Source organism: Zingiber officinale, chromosome 4A (genome assembly GCF_018446385.1).
Source record: "Zingiber officinale cultivar Zhangliang chromosome 4A, Zo_v1.1, whole genome shotgun sequence".
Taxonomy (NCBI): domain Eukaryota; kingdom Viridiplantae; phylum Streptophyta; class Magnoliopsida; order Zingiberales; family Zingiberaceae; genus Zingiber; species Zingiber officinale.
Window position 1 is genome coordinate 653,256 of NC_055992.1, and position 13,628 is coordinate 666,883.

Here is a 13,628-nt window from a genome sequence, read left to right on the forward strand (position 1 = left end):
CATGGAAGGATTTCAAGAATTACCTAAAGCACAAGCAAAAGGAAATAGGGCTGCAAGACCTGATCCTGAGGCTACAAATAGAAGAGGATAATCGAAAGCTATCCGACTCCAGAGGAACCAAGCGGACTATAGACGAAATGTCCAACCTGGTCGAGCCGAACGCCAAAAAGCCGAAGCAGTTCAAAAGGAAGGCTCAAGCAAAGAAGTTCAAAGGCTCCTGCTACAATTGTGGAAAGGCAGGACACCTATCCAAAGACTGCAGACACCCAAAGAAGCCAACCAAGGGGCCAAAGGATGTTGCGAATCATGTCGCAACCTCTCTTGAGGACTTGGATCTCACTGCGGTTGTATTTGAAGCCAACTTGGTGGATACCAACCCGAAGCAGTGGTTCATTGATACTGGAGCAACTCGTCATATCTGTTCCGATAAGGCGATGTTCTCCAAGTATACTCCGATAAATGGCAGGAAGCTCTATATGGGTAATTCCACGACGTCGCCAATTGTTGGACTCGGAAAGGTTGTTCTGAAGATGACGTCCGGAAAGGAGCTAACACTCATTGATGTACTCCATGTTCCCGACATCAGTAAGAACCTAGTTTCTGGAGCGGCATTGGTCAAGGCCGGATTTAGGCTAGTGTTCCAGTCAGACAACTTTGTACTTACGAAGAATGGTGTCTTCGTAGGAAAGGGGTACCTAGAAAAGGGTCTATTCAAAATGGTTGTAATGCCTGTACTCCGAAATTTTGATGGTAATAAAATAAATGCTTCCAGCTATGTTGTTGAGTGTTTTAATTTATGGCATGATCGACTCGGACATGTGAATAATAATACTCTCAAACGTCTCGTCAAATTAAATTTATTACCAAACGTCAATGTTGACGGAACACTCAAATGTGAAGTGTGCGTGGAAGCGAAAATGACGAAACTACCTTTTCATTCGGTGGAAAGGACGACAACTCCTCTAGAGTTAATACATAGTGATCTATGTGACTTAAAATTTGTGCAAACTAGAGGAGGTAAAAATATTTTATTACTTTTATCGATGACTGCACAAAGTTCTGTTATGTCTTTCTTTTAAGAAGTAAAGACGAAGCCCTAGAGGCTTCGAATCTATAAAACGAAGTTGAAAACCAACTTGACAAACGAATTAAAATAATTCAGCGATAGAGGTGGAGAATATGGTGCACCGTTTGATGAATTTTGTACAGAATCGCATTATCCATCAAACAACGGCACCTTACTCACCTCAATCAAACGGTGTTGCCGAACGTAAAATCGGACACTAAAAGAAATGATGAATGCCTTGTTGATAAATTCAGGCTTACCTCAAAACTTGTGGGGAAGCAATATTATCGCAAATCACATTCTCAACGGAATCCCTCATAAGAAAAATGATAAAACTCCATATGAACTATGGAAAGGCCGCGAGCCATCGTACAAATACCTGAAAGTGTGGGGGTGCTTGGCAAAGGTCGAAGTACCTAAGCCAAAGCAAGTAAAGATCGGACCTAAAACGTTCGATGCAATATTTGTCGGATATGCCCATAATAGTAGTGCATATCGTTTCCTAGTTCACAAATCAGATATTCCTGATATACATATGGGAACAACCATAGAATCTCGAAATGCGATATTCTTTGAAAACGTATTCCCAAATAAAAAGGGAAACGTTGAAAGTGATAACAACGGAAGTTCAAACAAAAATGACGTTACCGAACTTAGCTGTTATAAAAGGACTATTGACGATCAAAGTGAAGAGCCACGTCATAGCAAACGGGCTAGAGTTGAGAAATCGTTCGGGCCAGATTTCATGACTTTCATGTCAGAAATGGAACCAAGAACATTAAGTGAAGCTCTCTCTAGACCCGATGCTCCAATGTGGAAAGAAGCTGTCAATAGTGAAATTGAGTCTATCATGAATAATCATACTTGGGAATTAGTAGACCTTCCTTCTGGTAATAAACCATTAGGTTGTAAGTGGATACTAAAACGTAAGTATAAAGCTGATGGATCAATTGACAAGTATAAGGCCAGACTTGTAGCCAAGGGGTACAAGCAAGAGGAAGGCCTTAATTACTTTGATACATACTCACCGGTGACAAGGATTACGTCCATACGAGTGCTAATAGCCATTGCAGCACTGTATGACCTTGAAATACATCAAATGGATGTTAAGACTGCATTCTTAAATGGTGAGTTGGAAGAAGAAATTTATATGGAGCAACCCGAAGGGTTCATGGCTCCTGGGAATGAGAAAAAGGTGTGTCGACTTGTTAAGTCGTTGTACGGACTTAAGCAAACGCCTAAACAATGGCACGAAAAATTTGACAAAGTAATGCTGTCAAACGAATTCAGAATAAATGAATGTGACAAATGCATTTATGTCAAAAACACACCTGATGGCTATGTAATTGTCTGTCTATACGTAGACGATATGCTAATAATGGGCAGTAATCATGATGTAATCATGACTACAAAGAAAATGTTGACCAGAAATTTTGATATGAAAGATATGGGTCAAGCAGATGTTATATTGGGAATTAAAATTCTCAGGACATCAGAAGGGATAGTTTTAACACAATCCCATTATGTAGAATCTGTATTGAAAAAATTCAATGCGTACGATCTCTCTACAGTGAAAACACCTATGGATCTAAGTCAACACTTAGCGAAAAACCATGGTGAGACCATATCGCAGTTGGAATATTCTCGGATAATAGGCAGTTTGATGTATCTCACAAACTGCACACGTCCGGATATTGCCTGTACGGTCAACAAACTGAGTCGTTTTACGAGTAATCCAAACGACACCCATTGGAAAGCATTGATGCGAGTTCTCAGATATTTGAAATATACTATGAACTATGGATTACATTATGGAAAATATCCCGCTGTGTTGGAAGGATATTGTGATGCTAATTGGATATCAGATACAAAAGACTCCAAATCCACTAGTGGATATGTATTCATGATCGGTGGGGGAGCAGTATCTTGGAAATCCACTAAGCAGACTTGCATTGCTCGGTCAACTATGGAATCCGAGTTTATAGCACTAGACAAAGCAGCTGAGGAAGCTGAATGGCTGCGGAATTTCTTGGAAGATATTCCTAGCTGGGTGAAACCTGTGCCTGCCGTACTAATCCACTGTGATAGTCAATCGGCGATTGGAAGGGCACAGAGTAATATGTATAATGGGAAGTCACGACATATACGTCGTAGACATAATACCATTAGGCAGTTGATCTCGAATGGAGTGATTGCAATCGACTATGTTAAGTCCAAAGATAATTTGACAGATCCTCTAACGAAGGGGTTAAGTCGAGATCAAGTATACTGCTCATCTAGAGGAATGAGATTAAAAATCGACAACTAAAAACGACTGTAGCGGTAACACAACCTTGTTGACTGGAGATCCCAAGATCTTGGTTCAATGGGACAACGAAGTTACAGAAGTTGTGGTCCAGCACATTAGGTAGTTTATCTCTATCTCAATCCTAGGATGAATTTGTGCTGTCCTACCTCATGTAGTGAGGTTAAGCTTATGCTTTTAGTGACTTCTATACCTGATAAGGTGGAGTATGGTAGGATACTCTTGATAGAAGTGTCACCTATGTGAGTGTGAAGACAGGTCGCTTCAATGAAACACTCATGAATCCAAGATGGTATCCATGGCCGAAACGGAACCAACCATGAGAACCTAAAGTAGGTGAGATAGATCTCTGTGTGGGTGTTATTGTCTAAGTATACACCAACAGCTGAGCAGTTCAAGACATCACGTTCACTGCGCAGCCTAGTATACTCGATAGCATTTCACTACGGAAGGTTCAAAGCCACAAGCTACCTCTCCCAGTGACTTATCGATTGGACTCTTGAAAAATGTCAGCATGCATACACGCATTGCATTAATTTCCATTCATGTGGGGGATTGTTGGATATTGGGGCCTTAAATGGACCAAAACGATTTAGAGGAAGGAAGTCATCAATTGTTGAAAGTCGTAATTGACTTCAAAATTGAAATCTACGATTCGCGTAGATAGATTTAGACTATTAATTTGCTCAAAACCGATTAAGGGTGAATGAGAAATTAATGTTTAAAGTCAACCCAAAATAACATTTGTTATTCATTAATAAAGTGCATAGGAGAATAGTCCCACATCGGAAATTTTCGATGTGTATTCTCTACTTATTAATGAAGATGTGTTAATGGAGTTAACACAAAAAATAAAAGGACAGGTGACCCCTTAGCCCAGGGCGAGCAGGTGCTCGCACCTGTGAGCCCGCCACCCGCCACGTGCGCACATGCGCACGTGCGCAATGGGTGCTTTGTAGGCGCACTTTGCACTTCGCATTGAGGAGCTTAAATTTATGCTCCAGGTGACATTGCAGTGCCTGCGTGGCACTCGGGTGACGTGTCAGGCTCTTACCTGATGTTGCAGCGCCTATGCGGCATCCTCGTGGGCAAAGGGAGATGACTGGACAGTTGACTTAGGGAATGGATGGCTACCGTTGATCAACGTTGATCAAATAGATATGATGGATCGCTTGTGATGCGATCTAGAGCGTTGGATCGCAAAGAGTAACGATCTGACGGCCTGGGATGAGGCTTGATCTGAAGCATCGAATCAATGGATCTAGATCCGATGGCTGATGACAATAGGCGGGATCTGAGGGTCACAACTCCTCAGATCTGATGGATGAGATTGAAGTGGGCTTGGTGAAGGGTTACAACCCTTCAGAATAGATGATCTAGATCGATCCAGCCCAAAGAACACATCCACTCACCCAAAGGACACTCAACCTCTTCGTTCAGTATAAATAGAACCCTCCAGATGATGGAATACTCACTCAATCTTCTCTTCTCTTCCTCAAGCATTCATCACATCTTGTGCATTCAAGAGTCCAAGAAGTCTACTAAAGGTTCGCTGGTCTCGGAAGTCGGAGTGCTACGATTCCGAGACGTTCGTCATCGTTGTATCTTGGGAACGAATTGCAACAATCCGTTAAACACCGTAGCGGAGCAATATCGTTTACGGAGATAGTGTCGAACACTAGCCTCGACGATCAGTTTGCATACTCCAGAAGCTACCCGTAGACAACAATTAGAACATGCCCTCTATCTCAAATGATTTATTCTATATGCCCAAGGCACATTGAACAAAGAAATCAACATTAGTGCAGTGGTTTCATAATGTGAAATTAAGTTTTAGAAGCTGAAGGTTAAGTTTGAATAACTCCTAGATAGCTCATGGTTGTTAAGTCTTTACTTGGATTGTACTATCTACATTTACAAATTCTCTTTGGCGACAAAATGCTACTTGGAGTATTATGTTTATTTGTAATCTTCTATGTCATTGATCACATTGTTTTCTTTTTTAGTGTTTTACTTTATTTAAATAACACACGGTGTCACGTCTACACTTACATAGAGCATTAAAGTTTCAAAGCGTCAGATGAGACTAAGGGAAGGCCATGGTAATGTTGACAACAATTCAAAATTGTAAGCTACTGAAACAAGGCTTCAGGAACTTAAATCAAACATGGCAGTGTTAGGCAAAAAAGTTGTAGCAGGAATGACTATTGTCGAAGCTCAACAACAAAGGTTGCCCTTGCAGTGACTTATTGTGATGGTATACCTATGTCAAATTCATTGTGGAGCTTCTTTGTTTTATTTAAGAATTAGATATAACCTAGATAATTGGTATTGAAGGTTGAATCGGAATGCAATTACCATAAAAAAAACCATCAAATCTTTGATCAGCTTGTTGGACAGGGAAGTGAATTTATTTCAATTTTTACATGGAGAATGTTGTTTTTAGACAAAGAATGATTTATTTATTTATTTTATTTTTTTTGTTCGTTTGTCGCTTAGATTTGACTATTTTTTTATGACCATCTCTCAACATTTTTTGCTTCAATATTGAACTTGATACTATTAAGATTGGTTATTTTCATCTATTATTTTTTCTCTGATTCGAATTTGTGTATACTTATAGCAATTAACAATATTGTGGGAAAGCGCAAAACTGATGCTTCTGGTTCAGGTGAAAGCTTAGAATATCAAGAGACAAGTGTTGTGACATTACGACAACTCCCCCTTATCACGGACGCTGAACGTAAATCGCACGAGGAGTTGCAGACGCTTCAAGAGAAGTATTCATCATTTTGTAGACTATTCAGCCACGAGAATCTTATGCAAGCAACATCCAGCTTTTCTCAAGGTTTGCTTCACTAGATTTGTGATGTATAGTAGCTTGTGATCAGAAAAGTGTAAATTTCATCTCTATGGCACCTTCTTTGTGCGTGTTATCTGTTTTTAAGGGTGATCGTTTAAAATAGGATGATATAAGTTTGTACTATGTTGTATGTGGATATTAATTTGGTAAGGTAATCAGATCTAAATGGTTTATTGTTCTCTAATGTGTGTTGAGAAACAATAACGGTTAAAACACAATAGTTAAAACAACAATGATTTCAATATAAACGATAACGGTTAAAAACCATTATCTATGACCCAAAACAACTATGGTCAATCAACGTGTTGAGTAATATAGGGCGCTCAAAGATAACGGTTATAACCTGTTGTCTTTTTACTTGAAACACGACGGTGAAAAACCATTGTAAAAGACCCCAAAAATCCGTTGTAAATTGACGTGTTGAGAAAATAAGCTGCTCAAAGGCAACGGTTATAACCCATTGTCTTTTCACTTAAAACATAACGGTGAAAAACCATTGTAAAAGGCCCCAAAATTCAGTTGTAGATCAAAGAGTTGAGAAAGATAGGACCCTCAAAAGACAACGATTAACAACCATTGTCTTTTCCTTAAAACAACAATGATTTTTAATCGATGTCTTTTGAGGGACCTATCTTTCACAATGCTTCCATTTACAACGGATTTTTGGGGTCTTTTACAACGATTTTTCACCATTGTCTTTCAGTTGTTTTGTTGCAGTGTCAAACGAAAGCGAGTCAACGAGCTCGGTGCATCTAAGGGATGAGAATCTACGGAAGAGTACAGTGGTGGAGCGAGAAGGATGCGCGTTGCGGTCTGAGGGGCGAGAAGCCGGGGAGGAAGCCTACTCGAGGAGAAGGCCGGAGTTGGGTTCAAGAGTTGGGGTCAAGTGAGCTCAACTCTAGATGGTCGGAGAATCACCCAAGTGACCGGAGAAACAGTTGTACAAGTCAACTTTATATTGACTGTTTAGGATCCTGGAATAGGTCTAGGTGCTCGAACTAGCCTGGTACCAAACAGGCGCCTCTTCACGAAAGTAGCAACGGGGATAGTTTTTGGGTCCACACCAGCAATAGTCCAGGCCCTTGGACCGACCAGGTGCCCCCGGTACCGATAAAGGCTTATCATCACGTCGTTAAAGAGTCATTACGAACAGATAAAGTGCACCGCTGGGGTGCCCAAACCCACTCCAGGCGCTAGGAGATGTCACGTCGTGCTACAGACGAGTTCGACTAGTAGAATACAAATAGAGCCCTATTCCTCTTCATTTAGGACTACACTTTCTGTACTTCATTTTCAACTATATTTTTCGTATTTACAATTCTTGCTTTCAAAGGTTGTACGAGAATTCTCCGCCTTCAACTGTGCTCGAGGAAGGAGACTTTACTAGTGCTTACATTGCCTTGGATTAGCAACATTCCCGGTTGCAAACCAAGTAAATTTCAATAGCCTCGTATTTATTTATAAACATTTTCTTTTTTTTAAAGTGTTTGTCTAACTCAAGTCGTAAGAACAAGAAGGGTATAATCATAATTCCAAGGCAATTCAACCCATCGTACCGGCGGCACCAGGTCCTACACATTAACCACGCAACATAATCTGTCTCACGATAACTTCAGGTTCATAGCAAAACTACTAACAACGAAGCTACCATGACCTGTCTCATAGGCAGACATGATATGTAAGTAGCTATCTAGCTATTGATTGTAGACAAACCACTCTACCACGACCTGTCTCATGGGCAGTCAAGGTACACAAATAAACTACTAACTGAAAGCGAACCACGCTACCACGATCAGTCTCATGGGCAGTCGGGGTACATAAATAATGTAACGAGAACCAAGTAAAGCAGTAAACAATCACACCCAAGGGTATAAGCTACCACTATGCTATGGTACACTATTACTAGCAAAATAGCAGAGTATAAATGACAATAAATAACATCGATAACAAAGACTGCATGGATATCAGGTAGAGTAAAATAAGAACAAGCAACAAAGTATCAACTCAGGAAACAAATCCAGTGGAATCATGGTAAGCAAATAAATGCTACATAATCAACACAAATCAAAGGTAAATCATGCACTACGATCAACGGAAGTAAAGAGGTCAAGGAATGGTTGTCCATCTCTCAAATGTAGATCGTCCTAACCGTATTCAAGTCAGAGGTCTGCATCGAGCTCAAATCCTACAAGTGTAGGATACCAAGAAAATCTAAGGATCTATAATATGTGAACTAGCAAATCATGCTACCATCCTATTAGTAATTCCATTGACTATTAATTACCAAGTAGTTAACTTGATATTTAATAACGTATAAATTTGATTACTGATTCAATAACTCCTTAATCAGATTATCTAATTATAACCAATTAATTATCTTTAGAGTTAAATAAATTAAATCAGCAAACCTTTGTATTTCACAAATGCATCAATCACGAAGGTCATTATTAGCTAATTAATCAATTGAATAACTGTTAATAAATCAAATTCACTAACTTGATAATTACTCGTTAGCTAAGTAAATTACCAATAATTGCATCTAGTCAACTCCTGTTTAGTTCAATTCAATCAACTAATCTATTATTAACCATTTATTATGCATCCAATTAATCAATTAGTTATTAATCCTCTTAATTAATCAATCAGTTAATTACGGGATAAATATCACTAGCTAGGTATACCCACCAATTAGAATCGATCATGTGTTCCAAACAAAAAAAATTAAGTTTGATCCTGTCCAAGAGTTGAGTCGATGGACGCTGGGGACGTGACGCTTCTGTTGACTGGTTGAAGACTCCCAAGACGTAGATCCTTTCCCGCCGTGAACCTGCAAACACAATGCCGAGCCGGGGAGGGGTTCCCCGGCGATGGCCCTCCGATGCTCAAATCAAATATTCGACGGAAAGAAGCGAAGAGAACTGTGGCTACAGTAAAGAAAATAGTGCGCATACCATCGTCGAAGTTTGGAGTCCTTATATAGGGCCTCCGGAAGGCGCGTTCATGCTTACCAAGGCATGCACGCTTCTCAAAGCTTACCTATAATTGTCGTGTCAGGAAAGCATGCCCGACACCCTACCTTAATAGCACGAGCATATCTCTGATATGACAGTGAAAATTTCCACCGTACGATTCTCTGTTTAACCAGGCTGCCGGCCATGCATCTTGTCGTCGACACTAGTTCCTAGGAAGATCTCGCCACCTGCTTCCTTTGTCTTTTACTGGGCTGAGCGGAGTACCCGCTCGGTTGGCGCCTTTCTCGGGCCGAACGGAGGCCATGTCGGCTAATGCCATTAGACTGATGCCCTTTCGGTCGGCTGCCGTGTTTGCTGTTAGCCGAGCGAAATGGCCGCTCTGCCTCCGTTTCTTCCTGCTTTGCCTCATGAGCATTGGAAACTCGCGGTCAGGCCGACCTGTCGATATGCCGGGTCGGCTATCCCTCCTGCTGACCAGGAAGGTAATTCGCCCGATCGAATACCTGCTGGGTTGACCACTCTGACCTCCTGCCGGGCGGGCCCCCCTCCCTTTACCATCGGATCACTTGCCTTCCCTTCAAGTCTAGTTGAAGGAGGTTGAAAGTCTGACTGACTGGAAAAAATAACCTAGTGAGTGGTTGGCCGGTCGGCTGATAGATGAGTTGGATCCCGCTAGGTCTCCATAGGACTGATCTTTCTTTCCCGGTCAGTGCTTCGTGTCTTCATACTTAGTATTTTGGATACTTTTTCTCACCACTTTCGAAGGGGCACGGGTCGGTCAGCTAATGCTGACGCCGTCCGAATCTCCTCGTGATGCGTGCAAATCAATTCCATGAAGGCCGAGCACACGCCCATTAAATGCTATCCAGTGAGACGACGCCACGTGTCGTTGGCGCAGTCGCCGCACGTCCGAGGTGACAGTTGCCGATGTGTGATTTTGGCAGTTCAAATTCAACGGTTGGATGCACACTTCGATTCCTATGCCCTAGATCGGACGGCCCCGGTCGGGCGCGCCCATCTTTATAAAGCTACAGTGTCGCCGCTTCTTCTTCCGCATTCTATTTCTGCTCTTCGATCGTTTGCTCCGGCGACCCTGCTTGCTTCCAGCGCTCCGGGCAGAGGATTAACAACCATTGTAAAAGGCCCCAAAATTCAGTTGTAGATCGAAGAGTTGAGAAAGATAGGACCCTCAAAAGACAACGATTAACAACCATTTTCTTTTCCTTATAACAACAACGGTTTTTAACCGTTGTCTTTTGAGGGACCTAACTTTCTCAATGCTTCCATTTACAACGGATTTTTTGGGTCTTTTACAACGATTTTTCACCATTGTCTTTCAATAGTTTTGTTGTAGTGTCAAACAGGTTAAGTTGGATCCTATGTAGTTGATGCCTTGTGTCTGAGTGTGCAGTGACTTAGGAACACATGAAGTCGAGCGGAAGACACAGTAAACAAGAAGCATGGCACAGAAGCGAGTCAACGAGCTCGATGCATCTGAGGGATGAGAATCTACGGAAGAGTACAGTGGTGGTGCGAGAAGGATGCGCTTGCGGTCTGAGGGACTAGAAGCCGGGGAGGAAGCCAACTCGAGGAGAAAGCCGGAGTTGGGTTCAGGAGTTGGGGGTCAAGTGAGCTCAACTCTAGATGGTCAGAGAATCACCCAAGTGATCGGAGAAACAGTCGTACAAGTCAACTCTATATTGACTTGTTTAGGAGCCCGGACTAGGTCTAGGTGCTCGAACTAGCCTGGTACCAAACAAGCGCCTCTTCGCGAAAGTAGCAACGGGGATAGTTTTTGGGTCCACACCAGCAATAGTCAAGGCACCCGAACCGACCAGGTGCCCCCGGTACCGATAAAGTCTTAATTATCATCACGCCGTTAAAGAGTCATTACGAACAGATAAAGTGCACCGTTGGACGCCCAAACCCACTCCAGGCGCTAGGAGATGTCACGTCATGCTACATTCGAGTTCGACTAGTAGAATACAAATAGAGCCCTATTCCTCTTCATTTAGGACGATACTTTTTGTACAATTCATTTTCAACTATATTTTTCGTATTTACAATTCGTGCTTTCAAACGTTGTACGAGACTTCTCCGCCTCCGACTTTGCTCGAAGAAGAAGACTTTACTAGTGCTTACATTGCCTTGGATTAGCTTGATATATATATATATATATATATATATATATATATATATATATATATATATATATATATATATATATATATTTTGAGTCATCAATAACGTAACATATCTTCGCCATGCATGCTCAACCCCTATATATTAATTAACTTGATAATTTCAAACAAATTAAATATCATAATCAATCCTAACAAATAAAATCAATCGGGCATGACCAAAGCCTAGTTGAGCCAAGTCCACGCGATAAGATGAGTGAGTCAAGTCTAATCAATGAATGAAGATCTACATAATAATAATAATAATATCATTAACTCAGTACTTTTTTAGTAATGAAGTTGGCCGTCCTTAATTAGCACGATTTGTGATAAGCACAAATATATTCATATAGACACACATCATGATTGAGATCATGTAAATATGACAATTAAATCAAATAAAATATCAATAATTTTTTTTATTGATTTGCACTTATCCAATCTAATAATTATATATTGATGATGCACAAATGAATTAAACTACCTTGTATAAATGAAGAGCATGTTATTAATGAAATTGACCGATAAGCACAAATAAATTATACAAGGAATGAGATCGTCTAAATATAAATATATATGACAATTAAATGAAATAAAATATCTATAAATTTGGTATATATAGATTTACACTGATCCAATTTCGTAATATATAAACGAATTAAGAGCATGCATGCAGCCGTACGTTTAATATAATTAATTACTCTTCTTCATCAAGTTTCTGCGAATTCTGCATCCATGGCGAATTTTTTGTTAGCTTTCCTCCTCCTCCTGCTGCTGCTACGGCTAGAACACTGCTACGGCGAGCCGATGGCGTCATATGAGCAGTCGTCGATGCTGATTTCCGCCGGCGGGCAGCATAAACGGCACCGCCGTTTGGGGTTACTGTTCCCGGAGTGGGTGGCGGCGGCCGACTGGAAGCTGCTGGCGGATTCGGACTTGAATCCGGATCTCGTGGTGGCGCAGGATGGCTCCGGCGACTACAGATCCATTGTAGAAGCCGTGGCGGCTGTGCCCAAGGAGAGGGGAGGAAGCACGACGAGGTTTGTGATATACGTGAAGGCCGGCGTCTACAAAGAGTACGTGGAGATTCCTAGCTCGATGGAGAATTTAATGATGACCGGCGACGGGATAGATGCTACCGTGGTGACCGGGAACAGGAGCGTTAAAGATGGCTACCGGACCTTCCAAACGCCCACCTTCGGTTAGTTATGAATATATAAATAATCAATTGATTTAATTTACTAGGTAAGAAATTAATTAATTAATATGCTGAGAATATATATATATTCTCATATTAATTAATATGTTTACGATCGACTAACAGTTAGTTGTAGTTTTTTTACCAGCGAACTAGTTGAATTAATTGCAAAATTAAACAGAAACTGCGACGTCCACTCCCAAACACAATTCTACCGAAACTGCGACGTCTACGGAACCATCGACTTCATCTTCGGCAACGCCGCTGTTGTCTTCCAGAACTGCAACCTCTGCGTTAGGCGGCCAATGAGCGGCCAGAAGAACACAGTGACGGCTCAGGGCAGGAACAGCTCGGACCAGACCACCGGCATATCGATCCACAACTCCGTCGTGGCTGCAGCGTCGGACCTCGCGCCGGTGCAGGGGTTATTCAAGACGTACCTCGGCCGGCCGTGGGGGAACTATTCGAGGACGGTGGTGATGAAGACGGAGCTAGGGGACTTGATCGACCCAGCGGGGTGGTTGGAGTGGGACGACCGCCCCCCACCGGACACATTGTACTACGGGGAGTTCATGAACACTGGCGCCGGCGCCGACACGAGTAGGAGGGTGACTTGGCCCGGTTATCACGTGATCAATAACTCGTCTGAAGCTGAAAAATTCACTGTCGGAAGCTTCTTGTCTGGTGACTCGTGGATACCAGCCACTAACATTCCTTTCACGTCGGGCCTATAAATTAATTATACATGGTGCTATATAAATAAAGGGGCAAATTGGAAAATTTAATAAATTGTGTTTCTAGGTAAAAAAAATTGCAAGTTACTTTGTTCTATCTTCGAGTCATCTTGCCGTATAATCATTGCGCAATCCATTATTGCAAACCCTCCATCTGATCACGTGGCTCCTAATTACTCGTCCGAATATGGCACGGTGTACCAGTTGAATATGATCTCCGATATCCAACAGATCTCTTGGTTCTTCAATCTCTAGCTTTTCTTGATCAGCATCAGCATGGGAACAAATTAAAGGACGTTGTGGACCTTAC

At 41.6% G+C, this 13,628-nt stretch overlaps 1 protein-coding gene across 1 annotated transcript; it reads left to right on the forward strand.

The window, feature by feature from the left end:
* The first annotated feature begins 12,121 nt into the window (after positions 1-12,121).
* On the forward strand, positions 12,122-13,318 carry LOC121969086 (pectinesterase-like). The gene is made up of 2 exons (XM_042519009.1): positions 12,122-12,591; positions 12,733-13,318. The coding sequence occupies exons 1-2, from the start codon at positions 12,122-12,124 to the stop codon at positions 13,316-13,318; spliced, it is 1,056 nt and encodes a 351-aa protein (XP_042374943.1).
* The last annotated feature ends 310 nt before the right edge of the window (positions 13,319-13,628 follow it).